Source organism: Melanerpes formicivorus, unplaced genomic scaffold (assembly GCF_026170545.1).
Source record: "Melanerpes formicivorus ecotype bairdi unplaced genomic scaffold, bMelFor1.0.p_v2 SCAF_29, whole genome shotgun sequence".
In the NCBI taxonomy this organism is placed as follows: domain Eukaryota; kingdom Metazoa; phylum Chordata; class Aves; order Piciformes; family Picidae; genus Melanerpes; species Melanerpes formicivorus.
Genome location: NW_027142381.1, coordinates 4,141,593 through 4,160,362, shown reverse-complemented (window position 1 = coordinate 4,160,362; position 18,770 = coordinate 4,141,593). Strand labels below are relative to the sequence as shown.

Below are 18,770 nucleotides of genomic sequence, written 5' to 3'. Positions count from 1 at the left end.
CAGAGCAGCTTGTTACCTTTTGTGGCTCCAGCTGCCCCCAGATGATAGATGGCCCCCAGGATGAGCCAGAAAGCCTTTTGCTCATCACCAGAGATGCCCATCACCTTCATGGCAGCCTGGAGCTTGTTGAACTGCTGGGTTGCCTTCTGCTTTTCTTCTGGCTGTGGAAAGCAAGGGGAGCCATTGGTGTGGGAGCCTGGCTCTGCCACCCCCTGCATCCAAGTGGGCCAGGGAACCCTGCCCCTCTACCACAGCCCCCTACTCAGACCCATGGTTGTGACCTTGGAGAGGGGCACGATGCCGAAGACATTGTTCTCTGCCAGGTGGTTGAAGTGAAGCTCAGTCCTGCAAGGATAAACACTGAGGTTGACTCTGCGTGGGAAACCCCCACCCCAGGCTGAGGGCCATGCCCTTGCTGCCCCAACTCACCGGAGTGCACTGTCAGAGCAGGCCAGCAGGTAGTAAAAGATGTTGAAGGTAGCCTCATTGGATGGACGCCTGGCAACACGCAGCTTCTCCAGCAGCAATGTCTGGTAGAGATGGGAGGGTTGGGAACCATCCTCGAGGGTCCTGCTTCTACCAAAAGCCCCACCCCAACCTCATCCTTGCTCCCTGCCCAGGGTCTCCACAGCAACATGAGGGTCTCCTGCCCAACACAGGGCATCGCGTTAACGCAAGCATCATCCAAGCAATGTGTGGGCATCTCCTCTCCTGGGGTGGCTGCTACTACAGGAGCACAAAGCAGCTCTCTGGAATTTTAAGGGCTCTGCTTTTATTGCACCAGGACAGTGTCTGGAAAATAACCCCCTGATCTCAGGGAGCTGAGTTCATCTGCACCCATCTGGGTGTGAACAGAGGACAGCAGGATGCCTGGCTGCTAAACGTTGCGGGCATGGCTGGGCAGCCAGTGGGGGTCTGTAACAGAGCTCAGGGGTTAGCACATAGCCAGGCTGCCAGCATAAACACCCTGGTGAGGATGGACTAGCTCTCATGACAAGGGGGAGCCCTGGTGAGGATGGATTGGGTCCCATGCCAATGGAGGCCACCTCAGTGAGGATGGACCAGTTCCCATGCTGAGGGAGGCCATCCCGGCCCCCTCACCTGTATGGAGGCAGATGCCACCTGCCCAGCCTGGTCGAAGTCCAGAGAGATGATCTGGGAGAAGCGGGTGGCGTTGCTGTTCATGCCAGTGCTGCTATTGCCAAAAGCCTCCAGAATGGTGTGCAGAGCCTGCCACTTCTCCGCTGCGGAAAGAGAAGCAGGGCAGTGGGGTGCAGGGGCTGTGCAGTGGGGGGCTGGAGCCAGCACCACCAGCCAGGCAAGAGCTGCTGCTCCTGTGCCACGCCCCACAACACAGCAGCTCTGGGGACTGGCGTGAGAAAGTGAAAGCGCTGCCAGCTGGGCTGTGAATGCAAAGCAAGGGGCGTGAGTGAGCGGCACGGATACCCCACACCCCATCGGAGACTCACCAGAGAAGACCTTGCCGGTGCTGCCAGCGATGGTGGCGAGGTACTGGACGAGGTGCTGGCAGTTGGTGGTCTTGCCGCTGCCGCTGGTGCCCAGCAGCACAATGGCCTGGTCCTGGCGGCTCATCAGCATGCTGCGGTAGGCGGCCTGGGCCACCGCATAGACGTGTGGGGATGTGTCCTCCCTGCGGCACCCTTTGAACATGTGCATGACCTGGCAGGGACGGGGGAAAAGCGGGTGAGGGTCAGCACCCTGCCATCCACACAGTCTCCTTCTGCACACAGTGGCATGGCTCCCAGCCACCTGTCCCCTCCAAGCCGTCCCAGAGCAGCAGGGTCACCTTCTCAGAGTACATTGAGGGGGAGCTCAGCGGGTTGATGATGACCATGGCGGGGCCGGCGTAGGTGTGCAGGAGGTTGCCACCATAGCGCTGCCGCAGTGTGTGCAGCACGCTGGACTCGTTGAGGTAGAGGAGGCTGGCGAGGTCCTCCACGCGATCACAGGAAGGTGGGTTTGCCTGGCAGCAAGGTTGCAGGGGAGTGTCAGGTGGGAAACAGAAAGCTGCCCCACCATCCCCCACCCTGTGGTCCTACCTTCTCCACATCGTCCTCTTCAACCTCCAGGATTGTTCCATCGTGGTCCAGCTTCACCTTCACCTTGCCCTCAGGCAGGGGGTTGCCTTCCTCTGGCCGCAGCTGGCTGCCTGTGAGGGGCACAGGGTGCTCAGAGAGGCCATGCTGGCAGCTTCCCAGGGACACCCCAGCTGGGCTGGGGCTCGCTGGGCTACAGGAAGGATCAGGTGTCTCACATCCCCACGGTACAGGGCTGACCCAACTCACCCAAGGAGAAGCCATCCCTGTGCACCAGCCACACCTTCTCAGTTTCATACCAGGCCTCCTCAGCTGCTATTTGCTCCTCTGTCTTGGCCTGTGGGACAGTGGGACATGAGGCAGTCATGGTCACCTGCTCCCCAGCTCATCTCACCCTCTCTCCCCATGTCTCTGGGGATGGAAAGAGCAGGACTGCATGGCACAGGGCCTCATGCCAGGCAAACATGACCACCCCCTGCAAGACACAAGCCCTCCCAGAACATGTGCCCATTTTGCCCACTGTCCCTGGGGACCCCAGTGGGCTGGGGGCTTCAGAGACCAACAAGGCCCTGACACAGCTTGGTGTAGACATGAAATAACAGTGGCCCAGGAATGCATTCACCACAACCCCCTTGGCCAAGCCTGGAGGAGCCGATTTCCAACCCCCAGCCCAGAGAGCAGGCACCCATGCCAGCCACGTGCTGGGACACAGGCCACACAAGAACACCGAGCATGCTGTGGGGACATGGGACATGCTGCAGGGACAAGGAACACTGCAGAGACATAATGGAGTGACACAGGACATGGCACAGTGATGGTAGAGAACCATGGTATGGGAAACAGTGGTTGACACAGCCAGCACAGTGAGGACATCACCACCACCCAGGAGGTGGGCAAATCCCAAAGCCAAACCTGAGCTGCAGCAGGGACAAGGCCAAAGGGGGCTGCTGGGGCATCATCCACTTGACCCTGGCAAGGCCAAGAAATGGGGTGTGAAGGCAAGAAGGGTTACTTCCTGCCTCACAGACAGCATGGAAAGTGGCAGGGGGAAGCAAGCAGGGGCAAAATGTCACAGTGCCAAACCCTGCAAGTGCTCTCAGTGCCACCCACCACTGCTGCAGCCAGCATAGTGGGAGGTCCAGTGCAGTGCTGGGGACACAAGGAGTCCAGAAGGATGCTGGCCATGAGGCCATGCTATCAAAGTCGCAGGGCTGGGGGCCACTGTGCTGACCTGCTGTGAGCTCTGCCAGCACCATGTGCCACAGCAGCTTTGGCATGAGCCATGCATCCTGCCTATGCCAGCTGCCCCTTTCCATCCTGCTTTGCACATCTGCCCACTCTAGTTATGCCACACCCACCAAGAGCACCCTTCTGGGATGCCCAGCTCCCCAGCATGGCCCCAGTGGGGAGAGGCACCCAGCCCCGGTCACCCCGGCACCCTCTGGCCCCGTGGGTGATGTGGGAGCCCACGGGGCAGGGCAGGACGGGGAAAGCCTTACGCTCCAGCATGAGGCGCAGGCACAGACGCCAGCCCAGCGGCAGACAGAGGATGGCGAAGGGTCGCCGGCGGAGGCAGAGGGCTCCTGAGGACAGGGGTACAGTACCTGGCTGGGTGCTGAGGTGGAGGCGGCGGGGTCCAGCTAACAGCAGCAAGGAAGAAAGAAAGAAAGGAGAAGAGAGAGGGTGAGAGGAAAAGAGCAGCAGCACCGGCACGCACCACAGGGCCCAGGCATGGCCCAACCCCTGCCACAGCACCGCCTGAGCAACCCCAGCCATGGGCAGCTCTGCCCAGGGGAGACTGCTGAGCATTGCAGTTCCCCATAGCTGGGCACGCTGGTCTGGGCAGTGACCTTAAATCCACTGGCATCCCTGATCATTCATCCCCTGCTGCAGGTGCCACCCAAAGAGGGAGTCCAGGACTAGTAGCCAGGCACAGGGGTACAATCACCCTGTGAGGAGCATATTGCATGGCCAGGACAGCCACACACTGCCCACATATCTCCATGCCTGGGCAGGCAGCACGCGAGCGCCAACACCCCTGGATTTACAGAAGTGGTGAAGATCCTCTCCAGCCGGCGCTGGGCCTCCTCCTCTGGGCTCAGCTGGGACGTAGGGCCAGGGGCAGCCTGGAGGCAGAGCACCGTTAGCACCAGGCTGGCTGCCCTACAGCCCCTGCCAGCCCGGTGCTCACGGCACACAGGTGTCAGAGGGGCTATCGCAAAAGCTTTCCCAGCCCTGCAACCCAACAGAGCTTAGGGTGGGTACTGGGGCAAAGGCTGGTGCAGACCCACAGCTGCCAAGGCCAGCAGAATCGGGACACCAGCAGGTAGCCTGCAGTGCCCGAGGACCCAAATCCCTGCTCCCACACACCTTCTCGGGGGGTGCCGGGGTGGTTTTCGCGGGGGTCGGCCGCTTCTCGCTGGGCTGCTGCTTCTTCTCCATATGAGCCGGGGGGAAGACAAGGGGCAGCATGATGGGGAGGCCGTAGTGCACACCAACTGCCCCGAGAAGTGACACCCCCACCACCACCACCCCAGCACTGCACACCCCAAAACCACTGCAAACCATGCAGGTGAGCGCACACCATGCTGCACCGGGCAGCACAGCCCTGTTGCTGTGTTAGAGCATCCCTCAGCGTGCACACACTGATACCTTGTGCCGCTCCAGGGCCATGGGTTTCAGAGCGGATGCCTTTGCTGGCTCCACCTTCCCTCCCGAAGGCTGCACCGGTGGCTCCGGCTTGGCTTCAGCACCCGGGGATGGGGATGGCTTTGCATCCCCCCCGCTTGGCTCAGGGGACTTCTCCTCCCGCTTGTCCCCTAGCCGGAGCCGTGGCCGGTGCTCTTTGGTTTTGCCCTTCGCCATGAGGGTTTTGAGCCCTGCTGAGATCTCATCCTTGGGCTCTGGCTTGGCAGGGGCTGCTGGCATGGCAGGGGGAGGTGGCACAGCTGGGGGAGCTGGGATGGCAGGACGGCCTGTGTCCTCCTTCCTTGAGGGTGGCACCGTCTCAGAAGACTTGGCATCTCGCACCGGCTCAGGAGACTTGGTGTCTTGCCCTGGCTCCTTAGCACTGCTGGTATCCTCCCCCGGCAGGACTTTCCGGACCACCTTGCGCACCACCCGGACCACCTTACGGCGGGACAGCCCCTGGCCATCATCCCCCTGCGGCTCAGAGGCTGGGCCCTCCAGCCCATTCACGGCCGCCCCATTCAGGACCGGCTCCGGGCTCCTCCCTCGCCCAGGCTGAGGCTCGGGGCTCTTCGAGGGCTCAGGATTCGGGGCTGCAGGCGCCGCCTCCTTCTGGCTCTCTGACTGCAGCCACAATGACACTGGTGTGAGTTGAGCTCTGGTGGTGTGCTGCCTGCCACCACAAGCACCCACCGTGTGGGACACGGTGATGTCCAGGGCTTTGTGCCTTGCCACGGGAGCACAGTTCCCAACCCGACCTTGGACCAAAGCACACAGCAGCCAGTCCCCTTCCCCAGCCAACCTACAGCCTCCCACCAGACCCTAGGGCAAGGAGTGAAGGTGACCTCCCCAGCCAAACATGCAAGGACCCACCAACCCTCAGGCTGCCAGTAAAGGGGTAAAACTCAGTGCTCAGGACCCTGGCAGCCCCACTGCAGTGTGCAGGGCACGCTGCAAGACTTCCTCTGCCAACAGCTTTGGTGGCCCAGCACCATAACCACTAAGGTGGGCACCGATTGCCAACGGGCTGGCATCCCTGCCAAAAACATTGCCGCCCTCCACAAGCTGCCTTGGAGCAGCCACCAGCACTCCCCAGGGACTGGAGTGGGTGCATACTCAAGAGTATGCTGAGTCCATGACCCTCTGTGATGTCCCCAAGCCCTGGCAAGGCATCTGTCCCCACCAAGGGTGAGCCCCATCCCCAACACAGCTCCACCCCGCCCATGCCCTGCAACACTTACAGCCCCATCCTCCTTCCCGGGTCTTTTCACAGCTAAGGATTTGTCCTCGTCCTTGACCTGAGGGTCAGACAAACAAGAGGAGCGAGTTTCAGCCCACCCCAGGGCCCCACTGCCGGAAGAGTCCCAGACACTGGGAAAAGTCCCTGGGACCATCACTCCATGCCAGTGGGGCAGAAGGCTGCTGCATGAAAACAGCCCCAGTTTTCAGCCTGCTGCAGCCCCAGGGGACCAGGACCTGCGTCCTTCCAGGCTTCCTGGCAGCCAAAAAACAAGGGAAAGCACAGAGATTAACCTTGGTTATGGCAACCCCAAAGGGGAAAGTGCTTTGCTGGTCTGGCCCAGGCCCCCTCCTCGTGTGCAGCAGGTGAGGGAGCTGGCACATAAAGCTCCAGCACCGCTCCCCACAGGGGCTCTGCCTTTCTGCACGTCACCCTATCAGGCGTCACAGCACGTTTTAAGTGTCACTGGCTAATCTCTGTGGCAGCTACACTGTGGAACATGCCAGCTCCCTGCTGATTGGGGTGACTGAGGGTCTCTGGTGGGGTGGGCAGTGAAACCCTTCAGTATTTTGGGCCATGCCTCTGAGCTGCAGGGCTTGGCCACAACACTGCAGCGGCAGCGCACAGAGCACTCCACGGGCAACACTCTTTGACTCGCCATGGCACAGCTCCTACAAGCATTTGGGGCTGGCCAGTGGCACTGAGGTGGCTCACACTGTGTTAGGGACTGGACCAGCAAAGCAGTGGTTAGTGACGAAGTTAGTAATGGCATGCGTGGCCGTGCCGGTGACCACAGCCCTGCTGCAGCAGGGCCCAGGGCAGCTCCTTGTTTGCTCAGTGCAGCCCCTGGTGTGGAAGCACAGAGAGAGGCTGAGAGCACCGCTCTGAATGCGGCACTGGGCAAACTGGGGGAGCTGGTCGGCAGCGTGCAGCGATGTGACCAGAACGAGTGGCACAGGCAAACATGCGAGAGACTTCCCTTCTGCTCCCAGAATGCAAACCGGGATGAAAACGCCATGGCGATGTCTCATGGAGCCGCAGCCCTGGCTGGGGAGAGAGGGAGAGGTGAGATGGGCTGGGCCTGGCACATGGGGCACCGAGCCATGGCACACAGTACGAGCACACATCCTTACCCACTGGCCCTGGGAGCCCAGGACCCTCAGGAATGGGCACCTGAGACCACTGGCTCTGGGGACAGGCAGGTGGCCAGGCTAAGACTTGACAAAACTCATTGTGCAAAAAAAGTGCCTTTAGTCAGGCCACAGGACTGTGCCCCAGGTTCCTCTGGGCGGGCCAGTCCGCTGCAGTAAGCAAATGCCAGAGTGAGGGAAGGGATATTTTCTGCCCCGAGCACCCTGCTTGTCTCAACAGCCGGGGTTATTCTGAGCCTGAGCCTGTGCCAGCCGCTGGGCAGCTCCGATGGGGACCCACTGCCCTGGCTAGTGCCACGCTCTGAAAACCAGGGGGGTTGCAGCCAGGGGTGTCAGGGGGTTCTCACCCTCCCAGGGCCAGGCATGGTATGGAGAAACACCAGGCCCCCAAAACAACCTGCCTATCTGGGGGTACATCACCCTGCCCCCAGGAGGTCCCCCTGTATTCCCGTCATTGCAGTGTGTAATGCCAGCACCCAGAGCACAGGCTGGGCACCAGGGTCCAGTAACAAACTTGCCCATGGGTCAGAGCCCCCAAAACCACTGCCCATGGCGCTCCCACCTCCATGCAGCCTGATACCACTCCAAAGATCCCTGGAGAGCACCAGCACTGCCGTCCCCAAGGGGACTGCAAATAACAGCCCCTGGCCACCAAAGCACCCCAGGGATGGGTGTAGGCTCCTCATGGCCCCAAACCCCAGTGCCAGGACTGGTTCCCACATGCCACCCTCACGATCCCCCATGCTGTGCTGGTCACGCCGGGGGTCCCCACCTTACCACAGGGTCGAGGCGAACAGGGAGCAGGGTTTCCGCTGAGGCGAGCGTGGCACAGTGCGGTGGGAGAGGCACTAAGGGGGCGGCAGCCAGCAGCGCAGGGACAGCTGGGCTGATAGGGCTACCCTAAAAATAGCTGAGGAATGCGAGGGCCCCGGCGGCGCGCGCAGCAGCTGGAGGGATCATTGCGGGGGACACACAGGCAGCGAGGCCTCGCCACCGCTACCGCCACCGCCGTCACCGCCGGAGGAAGTGATGTGGGCTGGCAGCGGCCGGACACTGCCGGGGGGGAACTGCTTGACTTCTGTCCCACTGCTTGCTCTAGGGGAAGTGAGGAAACACTCCCCAGGTCGAGCACAGCTGTGGGGCTGGGGGAAGTCAGGGAGGGTCCTGTGCTGCGAAGGATGGGGTTGCACATTCCAGCACCCTGGGATGCTGCAGCGGGGTGCCTGGTGTCAGAGCGGGATTCTTGGCATTGTGCCAGGTGGTGCAGCCCTGACACCACTTACTCCTCCCTTTCCTTTCTTATGAACACAACAGTTCCCCAAAATGCCCCCGGAGATGGAGATGGCCGTGTGCCAGCACAGCAGCCCACCAGCATGGTGTGATAGCCCACGGTAAATCTGCTTTCACGGCAAAGCTGCTGTGAAAAGCTGGAGGTCCAAGGTCTCTCTGGAAACAGCAGGAGTGGGGCAAGGGGCTGGGGGCCTCCCTGAGCGTGGCCTGCTGGGAGGAGGCCAGCAGCAGGGAGCCAGGAACACCAGCGGTGCGGAGAAGAGATGGTGACTGCCTAGGCATGGCAATGGTGGGGACCCCAGCCAGTGCCTGAGCAGGTCGTGCCTGACCACAGGTGTGTCCAGAGACAAGAACTACTCCCAGAAGGAGCAGAGGGTCCTGGCCAAACACTCTTGGCAGGGCTGGCACGATGCAGTGGAGGGTGCTGACAAAGTCCCCAGGTAGTGCTGGCAGCAGCCACTGGCTTATTAGCAAAAAATCACAGACACAGCCCCTGACAGGAGGACCTGGAGGCTTTGATGAGGGCACTGGTCCAGCCCCAGCATGCAGCTCTGCTACAGCCCCCTCTGTAGTGAGCCAAACCCACACAGACCCAGGCAATGTGGGGCTCCTGCATTAGTCCTGCCTTCCTGGGGGGTCCTGAGCATCCCTGAGGCAGGGCATGGAGCCACCCCCAGGGAGGAGCCTGGCTCCCATGGGCCATCTCCACCAGGACCCCCAGCCCAGCCGTGCAGCCATGGCAGTGCTCCTGCCTGACCAGCAAATTCCTCTAATTCCTCCACTGTGAACTTCGGTGGAGATGCACCAATCCCACAGACAAACTTGCTAGACACAAACCCCCTTCACATGCTCCCATGAGGATGTCCACACCAGAGGTGTGCCACCAGCCCCATTCCTGTGATAAGGCTAGAAGAAGAGCCAACACAAGAGCTTCCCCTGGAGAAAGCACAGACAGAAGGACAAAGTGCCTCCAGCACAATGGGAGTCCTGCAGACCCACCTCACGTGCCCCCTGGCTACCCACAGAGTCCCCCAGTGGGATATGTGGCACAGCAAAGAGCCAGCACCCATCCACACCGTGGCCTTGCACCCTGGAGACAGCAATCTCCAGTGACCAGGGCACACATGGCTGGTGGGCAAGCAGGGCATGCAGGGTCTGCTGGCATGGCTGCCAAATGCCTGTGGTCCCAGTGAAGTGCTGGAGCAGTCAGAAGCGTTTCTGGAACATTTCTGCCCAGCCGGCGCATGCCTAGGCTCTGCCAGAGGAATTTTGCTGGTAAATAAATAAAGACAAACGTGGAGCCAAGCCAGCCTGGCTGCCCCGTGCCAGGAGCAGGGCTGGGACATGGTGGGGTGGTTTCACCTGATGCCCAGACATGTTGTGTCACTGTTTCACTGCCTATGCACTCCACGGTACTGAGAGCCCCCCCAGACACGGCGGGTCTGCTGTGGTGTAGCTCTGTGGGGATGAGGGTGACTTGGCATGGCCCTTGCCAAGGTGGTTAAACCCCACTCAGTACACAGGGAGCCTGGCACTGTCCCCACTCCAGATGGGGAGGGGCTTTCAGAGCAGCAGCCCAAAATATGTCTATAATTTCCTGTTTCAAAAAGGATCATTTTTATTTAAATTAGGACCAGAAACATTCCATGGAGCTTAGTGGGGCCTGGGGGAGAGCTGGGCCTCCCTGTGTGCCAGCACCCTGCACTGCCCCACAGGGTGAGGGACCCTGGACCATAACCTGCACCACAGCCTCTGTGGCCCAGCACTGGCAGAGCCTTGATGCAGCCTCCTGGTGCACCCCTGCACCACGCAAGAGGAGATGATATCCTGTGCCAGGAGGTGTCTGTGCTCTGGTGGCACCCAGAGGTGCCATGACCATGGTCAATGCTATATTTCCAGCCTGTTTCCTCCAATTGATGCCATCTAACCACACCAGGACCCAGAACAAAGAGGTATGCTGCAGCCTCTCCCCTGCAGCCTCAAGGGCACTGGTATCTCCCTTCTCCCTTCCCAGCCACAGCACTGTGCAAAAGCACCTCACCAGCCCTGAGCACTGGTATCAAACACACACACCTGCCCCTGTATCCAGGGCAGCAGCCATGCTCCCCAGCCCCATGGGGTTATCCAGCCAGGGGTTATCCCAGCAGCGCAGCCAGCATTGCCCAGGGTCCAGGGATGAGCTGCTGGAAGCCATCACTGGAGGTTGGTGCAGACTCCACCCTGCAGCACCAGCGCCTGCTCAGGGAGCACATGGAGCCCCATGGCCACCACCACAGCCTGACCACAGCCACCATTGCTCCATCCTGGCCACCATCCCATAGGGACAGGGCCCTTCCATGCTCAGCATGGCTCTCCCTGGTGCAGGTGACCTGCTCTGCAGGCACAGGCAACCCTCCCCTCCCTAGAAGGCTTAAAAATACACTAAACAAGCGCAGGTATAAGCTAAAGCAATGCCGCACTGCTGCACCCCAGTGGCACCATGGAGGGAGTCCAGCCCTGCCAGCTGTCAGTGTTCTGGGGGGCTTCCATCGGGATGCCAGTTGACCAGGGTGCTGCTTAGCCTGCGGCAGGGTCAGCAGAGCTGGGCAGCTCGTGCGAGGGATGTGGGTCACCCAGCCATTAAGTTTCTATTTATACAGCATCAGTCACACGCCCAGAGCTGCACACACCATAGGCAGTTCCTGTCCCCCAGCACGCTGCACTGCCCTTCCTGATCCCCAGGGAGAGATCACAGCACAGGGAGGCTGATGTGGGCAATACGGCAGGCAGTACAGCAGTCGGAGCTGCTCCTGCAAAGCAGTGTTAGGGAATTCCCAGTGGCCAGGAGCAAAGCTCCTTCCTCTGCCAGACCATGCTGCCCTGGTGACCAGTGAGGGACAGTTTCCACAGGTAACAGAGCCGGGCTCTCCCAGAGCCCCTCTGGCATGAGGAATACCAAACCCAGCAGCACAATGAACATTTGGTGGGGCAAAATCTACTCCTGCCAGATTGCAATCCCTTGGAAACCCACCCTTGAAGCTGTTCTGCCATCTCAGGCATCACCCCTGCATCCAAGGCTCAGGTTTCTGCTCCTCCCCGTGCATCACTCCTGGCCAGAGCAGCCCCAGCACCCATCGGTTCCCTGCCAACTCCAACACCCATTGGGAGGATGCTGGCAGCTGACAGAATCTCAGGGGAGCAGCCCCACAGCACGGACTGAGTTACTCACATCCCAGGCAGCGTGGCGGGTGCCCTGGCCGCCCCGCAGCCAGCAACGGCTCAGCTCGCTCAGCTCCAGGATGGGCTGCACCTTCAGCTGCACCGTCTCCCCTGACTGCCGGATCATCTCCACGATCTCATCGCGGGATTTGTTCTCCACGTTTCGTCCGTTGATCTCCACCAGCCGGTCACCCGGCACCAAACCCAATGCCAGGTCTTTGGTGCCTGCTCCGGGTTCGGCAAAGTGCACGATGCGCCGGTACACCTGCCCGTCGGGGGCCCGGTCCAGCATAGTGGTGCGGCGCAGGGAGAAGCCAAAATCACCGGTGTTGCGCCTCTGCAGCTCCAGCTGCCGCGGGGTGGGGGGCTGTGGGGGCACCAAGGCAGGCAGCCGCAGCTCAGCAGGGAACCTCTTGTCGACGAGCTCCAGCACCCTGGCGCGCAGGGAAGTAGTGGGAAGGTTACAAGGGTGTCCTGGGGGGATCCCTTGCTTGGCGAGCTGAGTCTCTAGTGTGCGCACCTCCACCTGTGGGGAGGGGGCCGCTGAGTGCTCAGAGGGTGTGGATGTCTCTGAGGTGCTCTCATCCCGGCTCTTCTGCGAGAAGGAGAAGCGTTTGACAATCATCTGTGAGTTCTGCTTGGCCAACGAGCCAAACTTGGCTGCCCGCTGCAGCACTGAGCCCTTGAAGTTGGCATCATCCACCTTGAGATCGTCACTGGAGCTGGCTGTGCTCAGGTGGCCTGAGTCCAGGATGATGCTGCCCCGGTTGCTGTCGGAGTCAATGTCCGTGAGATGCAGGTCAGATCCACTGGCCACCTTGATGGGTATGGGGTTGGAGATCTCCAGGCGGGTCTTGGAGTCCCGCTTGGAGGCACGGTTGAGGTTGAAGAAGCCCCGGCGCATGCTCATCTCCTCCAGGCTCTTGAGCTCAGCTGCTGACATCCGCTCCTTCTTCTCCTTCTTTTCCTTCTTCTCCTTTCGGGCCCCATCCTTCTCTTTGTCCTTCTTCATCAAGTTGAACATGGTGTGGGAGTGCTCGGGGTACACTCCCCCCCGTGGCAGGGTGCTGGGTCAGGGTGCTGGTCACAGCACAACCGCCTGCCTGCAGAAGGAGAAACAGGTGATGGTGCCATCAGACAGTGCCACATCCAACACCCCACTCCACCCCACTGGTCACCTCAGCTGTCCCACATCCTCAGCCCCAGGCCATGTCTGAGCATGCCAGAGATAGCAGCACGACACAGTTCTGAGACTGCCCCAGTCATTGTGTCCTTGCCCTGGCTGGGCAACAAGCCCCAGGGGTGCAAAAAGAGTGGCCCCACATCCTTGGGGATGCCCCAAAAGAAGCCCAGAAGCCTGCCACCCCTGTAAATTGCCATGCCAGCCAGTGCCCCCATCATCTCCTACAACTCAGGAGTCATTTTGGAACAGCATAGGTGGGCAGGGCAGGAAGGTTTCCTGGTTGCATTTCCTGCAGTTCCCATCCCCACAAACGCTCACAGGGCAAACCCATCCATCTCTGCCGGCTGCAGCACCGCCGGCATCTCGCCCACCGGCTCAAAAGCTCCTTGTTGAAGAAACAGAGGCCTCTCTGCTGCCCACCCCAGCCCCAGCCCCAGCCCCAGCCCCAGCCACCGCAGAGCCGCCGGGAACAGCTGCGGGCAGTGTCCCCACTGGGGAGGGAGCAGGAAACACAGCCCTAAGTGAAGGCAGCTCTAATAAACAGGAACCTGTAAAATCACATCCCTCCCGAACACTGATAAGTGTCTAATTTTAGCCGGGGCGAGGCAGGAGCCCACAGTGCCACCGGCAGCCTCCAGGAACAGTCACTCTTTCATTTGGGCATCCCGTGCAGGGCACACAGCCGGTGGCAAAACCACAGCCTGGCAGAAACCCTGGCCCCCTCCCCTGGAAAATCCTCTGTGCACTCAATGCCTGGGGGCACCCACAGCCTCGCCTCACATGGGGCTACCATGGAATCCACCTCCTCCCCAAGGAAATCAGTGCCCATCACCCCCCTCAACTTCCACCAAAAGCTTAGGATGCAGATAAACAACTCCAAGCTAGAGTTGCTGGCTGGCAGCACCACACAGGCCGGGTCGACAGCTATATATAACAGGGCAGGAAGCTGCACAGGAACTTAACCTCAACACAAAGGACAACAGGAAAACTCCCCACGTTCGAAGCATCTGCTTTAGAGCTCTCCAGTTGGTGCAAGGACAAGGTTTGGGGTACGTGTGGGGTCAGACAACGCTACCCATGCTGGCAGTGAAGGGTCTGTGGGCACCCTAGAGTGAATAGATGCCATGTTATGTCACATCAAGCTGCACCTTGGCTCCAGTGTAGCATCAGTGCTGCATCACTACCCCTGCCTGGACCACCTCTCTGCAAGGTCACGTGGTCCTTACTGTCCCTGAATGCATCCAGTGGGACATGGAGAACCCAGCTCCCCTTGACAAAGCCACAAGGGCTAAGGAGACAGCAAGGGACTGCTCAGACTCTGCTGCCCCTTGGGACTGTGGCAGGAGCACAAGTGTCCAGGAGAGGCCTGGCCACAGAGCAGGCAAGGACAGAGCTCAACAAGCAACAGCATGGTGCTAGTGCCAGGTGTGTGATAGAGTCAAGGCAGTGAGGGGAAGCAGTCAGAGGGCCAAGGTCAAGCATGCAGTGTGGCCAGCCAGCCGCATTTGCAGGTGGGCTGCTATGGCTCTGTCCACACCACTTTGCCCCAGGGCTTGACCTGTTCTGCCCTCCCCTGCAGTACATGGGCTGAACAGGACCCCAAAACACATGAAAATAATCCAGCTCATTTCTCATCTCTCAGAAATACCAGCTGTGGGCTGACTGCTGGCCTGAGCCTGAGGACAGTACAACTCCTTCCCATGACCTGCAGCAGGTGCTGCTGGCAAAGGTCCCCCTACCCATGCTGTCACAGTGGTTGCTCTCCACTGGCTCCTCCATGATGGTGCCAGGGCCACAGTACAGACAATAGCAGGGAAGGAATCACTTGTACCTATTCTTGTCCCCTTGCTACCGGCACCCCAGCTTCCTTGCATCCCTGAAGCAGCATTACTTGGGGGATGCAGAAAGGACTGCACTCCCAGGAGCATGCTGTGTTCAGCCCATGGCCGGGAGGGGGTTGCTGGGACTCCTTCCTGGGTCTGTGGAGAGGGACACTCAGAAGCAAAGCCATTCGCTGGGCAGGTGCTGGTTAGAGCTGAGGCGCAGCGAGGCAGCCGGCTGGCGCACTCTTTGTCCTCGGTCGTTTCTCCCCCTGCCTCCCAGCCTTTGTACGCTCAACAAAAAGGGGAAACAAGCGTTACCATCTGCATCGCTAATCAGGCAGAGCCGGAGGCTGGCTGCTCAGCCACATGTGCCCCACACAAGGCCACGGCTGGCAGGAGTGGGGATGGGAGCTTCCTGGGCTGGGGCAAAGAGCTCAGTACCCTCCTTGCACTGGCACCACCAGCCCAGCCCGTTGCGGTTTGCTCCCTTTTCCCCAAGGAGGCTCCGGCCAGCAGCACAGCACACACCAGGGATGCCGGATGGGTGCAGCCTGATGCGGCGAGCAGGAGGCGGCTGCTGAGCGTCTCCCTGCTCCTGAATCAGACCCAACGTGCCTTCCCTGACTCAGCCCGGGCTCGCTCTGGGATTACCCCTCGCCAGGCGTGTTCAGCGTAGTGGCATGTATGGGCCACAACACGGGAGGGAGAGGCACCCGTGGGCACCAGCTGTATCTGGAGATTGCGCACAAGGACACCGCTGTGACACCTGGGCTAGCAGGGGACAGTGGAGGTCACCTTGGAAAGGTCAGGTGGCAGAAAAGGGGACCTAGCTCAAGGTCTCCAAACGCAAAAACTCTCCCTGAGCCTCTCAAGCAGAAGTGTTGTATCTGCCTCATCACCTCACCACAACCGTGCCTCTGCAGGGCACTGAGGAGTTTCAGACAGCGAGGAAGGCGTTCACTGAAACTCGGAGCCACTCCTTCCCTTCCCGAGACGCAATCTCGTCCGACACGCTCCTGCGCAGGGACCTGCACTGCAAGTTTCCAGGTCGTCTGCTCTCTCCCCGCCACGGTGCCGGCAGCAGGGCTGCACTCACCTACCACTTCAGCACAGGAGCTGGTGGCCATCGCCTCCTTGGGCGCCCCACAGGCAGGGACAATGCTATGCCAGGGAGCAGGTGCTGCTGGCAGTGACCAGCCCAGTTCCCACATAGGGCAAAAGGGTTTGACCCAGGCAATGGCTCTTCACCTCCTTGCCAGACACAAATTTTGCACAGAACAAGGAAGTTTAGGGGGTTTCCAAATCCCTCTGCACTGCATACCCTTACAGACGCCAGTATGCATCAGGAGGAAAACAATCCCCTATTTACCCAAGTCACAGCCGGGATGTGTCTCCAGGCTGCCTCCAAAGAGGGATTTTGGGGCCTCTTGTGATGGGAACTCTGTGTCCAACAGTGATGGGGACACAGCCTGGCTTTGAAGTGTCACTCTGGGCTGGTGGCAGAGGCCAGAAGGGTGCACGGGGTGCATGTGTGGGGTTCAGGCACTCGCCCCGGCACACACCTCACCTCAAAGCTGGGCAATAAACCAGCCCAAGAGTCCTTACAAAGCAGTGGCTATCAGGGAGGTGACGCTGCCAGGCTCTGCCAAGTGGGAGCAAAAGCAGGAGGCAATTTAATGACCAGATGGGGGGAGGACAGGTGAGTCACAGCCCGGTCACCATCGGTTATATGCCCACCCCACCACCCATTTCTGGCCCCAAATTTGCAGCCTGACCCCCTGCATGGCCCAGCCCATGGCAAAGGTGAAGGGCTGAGACATGACTCATCAGTGGGCAAAGTTCAGGACTGACACAGGCGCTGTGGGAATGCTCAGCTCCCAATGGGTGACAGGGCAGTGGGTGCTGCCTGGCAGGAGCCCCCCAGCACCAGGGTGCCAGGGCCAGCCTGGGGCACAGCAATGCCTTCTGCTGCACACCCACCATGGGCCCACGGTTTTCTGTAATTGCCCCAAGTTTAGTCCAGGCGCTTGCTGGCCAGAAGATTTGCATCTCACAGGCTGGCTGGAAACCACACTATTTCTGGACGCGTGTCCCAGCCCTCGCCTGCCGCTCTATATATTCCTCCCCAGGCAAATTAATGTGCTGGCAGGCGCCATGGTGGCCACAGCCCTGCAAGCCCCTGCCACCCCCAGCCCAGCAGCTGGCTGCAAAGCCACCCATCCACCTTGTGTAACACCAAAACGGGACCCAGGTGCCAGAAGCAGTTAACGGCAAGCTGGGCTAATGGCTAATGGCTTTGGCTATGATTCCCCAGTGATGTGGAAAAGGCCCGGACCGCTGTTTTCTTGCTGGAAGCTAGTGCTGGCCCTGCCGCAGGCACCGGGGCACCGAGGGCTGGTGCCACCCAACCTGGAGCACCCTGCAGGGACAGGCTGGTTGTGTCCCCAGAGAGGGTGTGTGGCCAGCTCCAATCCCATCAGTACCCACAGCAGGGTGCACACACACCTCCAGCACCCCACGGAGCGGGTGGTAAACACACAGGTGCTGCAGTGCAACGGGGAGAGGAGGGGTGGTGGTAAGGGGCACGCAGAAACACACCCCGCAGTGCAATAGGGGGCAAGCACAAGGTGACACAATAGGGGTGCCACACACATGCACACAGCCACACATGCACACAGCCGTACATGCACACAGAGGCACACTCAGGCACACTCAGGCACACACATGTACACATGCAGTGCAAGGCAGCGGGGGATGCACAAGCACAGGCGCTGCAAGCCAGCAGCGGGGCCATGCGCATACACGCACCCCACAACGGCACCAGGGAGGGGACACACACGCGCACACCCACAACCCCCCCCACCCGGCTTGTGCAACGCCTCACGGGCACCCGCACGGGCTCGGGCACCCGCACAGCCCGGCCAGGCCCACCCGGGTGGGCGATGCCGAAGCGGTGCGCGCCCCCACGCCGGGTCTGGTACCGGTACCGGTGGCGGTGGGTACTCACCCAACAGCGGTGGCGGAGCGGGGCCCGGTGCTGGAGGTGGCGGCAGTGCCGGGCCCCGGCGGCGGCGGCGGCGGCGGCGGCGCGGGGCGGGGCGGGGCGGGGCGGGGCTGCTCCGCACCGGGGCGGGCACTGCCGGCTCTGCGCGCGCCGCTCCGCACGGCACGGCACGGCGCGGCACGGGGGGGAACGGTACGGAACGGTACGGGACCCGGGAAGGTTCAAGCTCTGCCGTGAAGCAGCGCTGGTGCGCACTGGGCACCCGCCCACTGCCACAGCAGACACTGAGAGAGTCACAAACTGGTCTGGGTTGGAAAGGACCTTAAAGATCATCCATCTCCAACCCCCCGCCGTGGGCAGGGACGCCTCCCACTAGACCAGGTTGCATTGAGTCAAAGATCGCAGGGTGTTCCTGCAGCACGCCCGAAATATACACACTGCGGGTGCACACACGGCCCGGTGCGCAGCTGTGCACAGCACCGTGCCTGCCCGTGTGCTCCCAGCCGGGGGCACCCGGCAACACCCCTCCCGGTTCATAAACTGGAGTTCGCCCACCCCCCACGCACCCTGCCGTACACACCGGAGCACACCCACCTCGCACAGCCGATGCACACAGACACATACAGTGTCTCACCCCCATCCCGGGTGATTAACAGATTGAAAAAAAGGGAGGGGGGGAAGCACATAAACCCTCCAACTATTGACACAAGGGTCTGTAAGCTCTGTGGACCATCTAGCTGTTGTTGCGGACAGGGGGTCGGCAAGATGGCCCCAGAAAAAAGTTCCCCGACCTATGCCGTTGTGCAGTCCCTTTAGCACAGTCTTGCAACAAACGCACCCCCTTTTCCTCACACAATGCAGACGCACTGGGAAACACTGGGATGCTCTGCACTCACACTGGCACAGGCACAGCCCTGTGCATTGCACCAGTGCACCCGCACACTCCTGCGGTTCCCCTTTTTGGAAGGACACGATTAGGAGCAGCCACTGATCCAGCAGAGGGAGAGCTGTTGGAGCAGGGTAGCTGACCCCTGCCAGTAGCTGCACAGCCCAGGCGCCTGGGGAATCTAACACAGGACGTGGCACAATCACCTACAGAGCCATTTTGGGCCCAGTGTTTCTCCCCAGTGGCAGGT

The 18,770-nt window shown here is 60.7% G+C and overlaps 1 protein-coding gene across 2 annotated transcripts in view; it reads right to left on the bottom strand.

Annotated features, from left to right (window-relative positions):
* MYO18A (myosin XVIIIA) overlaps positions 1-17,715 on the bottom strand; it is a 37,625-nt gene extending 19,910 nt beyond the window's left edge. The window contains exons 1-12 of one of the 2 annotated variants that reach the window (XM_068154539.1): positions 17,638-17,715; positions 11,635-12,727; positions 3,662-3,697; positions 2,970-3,026; positions 2,307-2,394; positions 2,061-2,170; positions 1,808-1,984; positions 1,470-1,680; positions 1,102-1,244; positions 430-530; positions 282-345; positions 17-161 (exon numbers count right to left, since the gene is read on the bottom strand). In XM_068154539.1, the coding sequence (XP_068010640.1) occupies positions 17-161; positions 282-345; positions 430-530; positions 1,102-1,244; positions 1,470-1,680; positions 1,808-1,984; positions 2,061-2,170; positions 2,307-2,394; positions 2,970-3,026; positions 3,662-3,697; positions 11,635-12,648 (2,146 nt within the window). In that variant the 5' untranslated portion in view covers positions 12,649-12,727; positions 17,638-17,715. The remainder of the gene's footprint in view (positions 1-16; positions 162-281; positions 346-429; positions 531-1,101; positions 1,245-1,469; positions 1,681-1,807; positions 1,985-2,060; positions 2,171-2,306; positions 2,395-2,969; positions 3,027-3,661; positions 3,698-11,634; positions 12,728-17,637) is intronic. The other variant, XM_068154542.1, reaches the window with a different exon arrangement.
* Between the last annotated feature and the right edge of the window lie 1,055 nt (positions 17,716-18,770).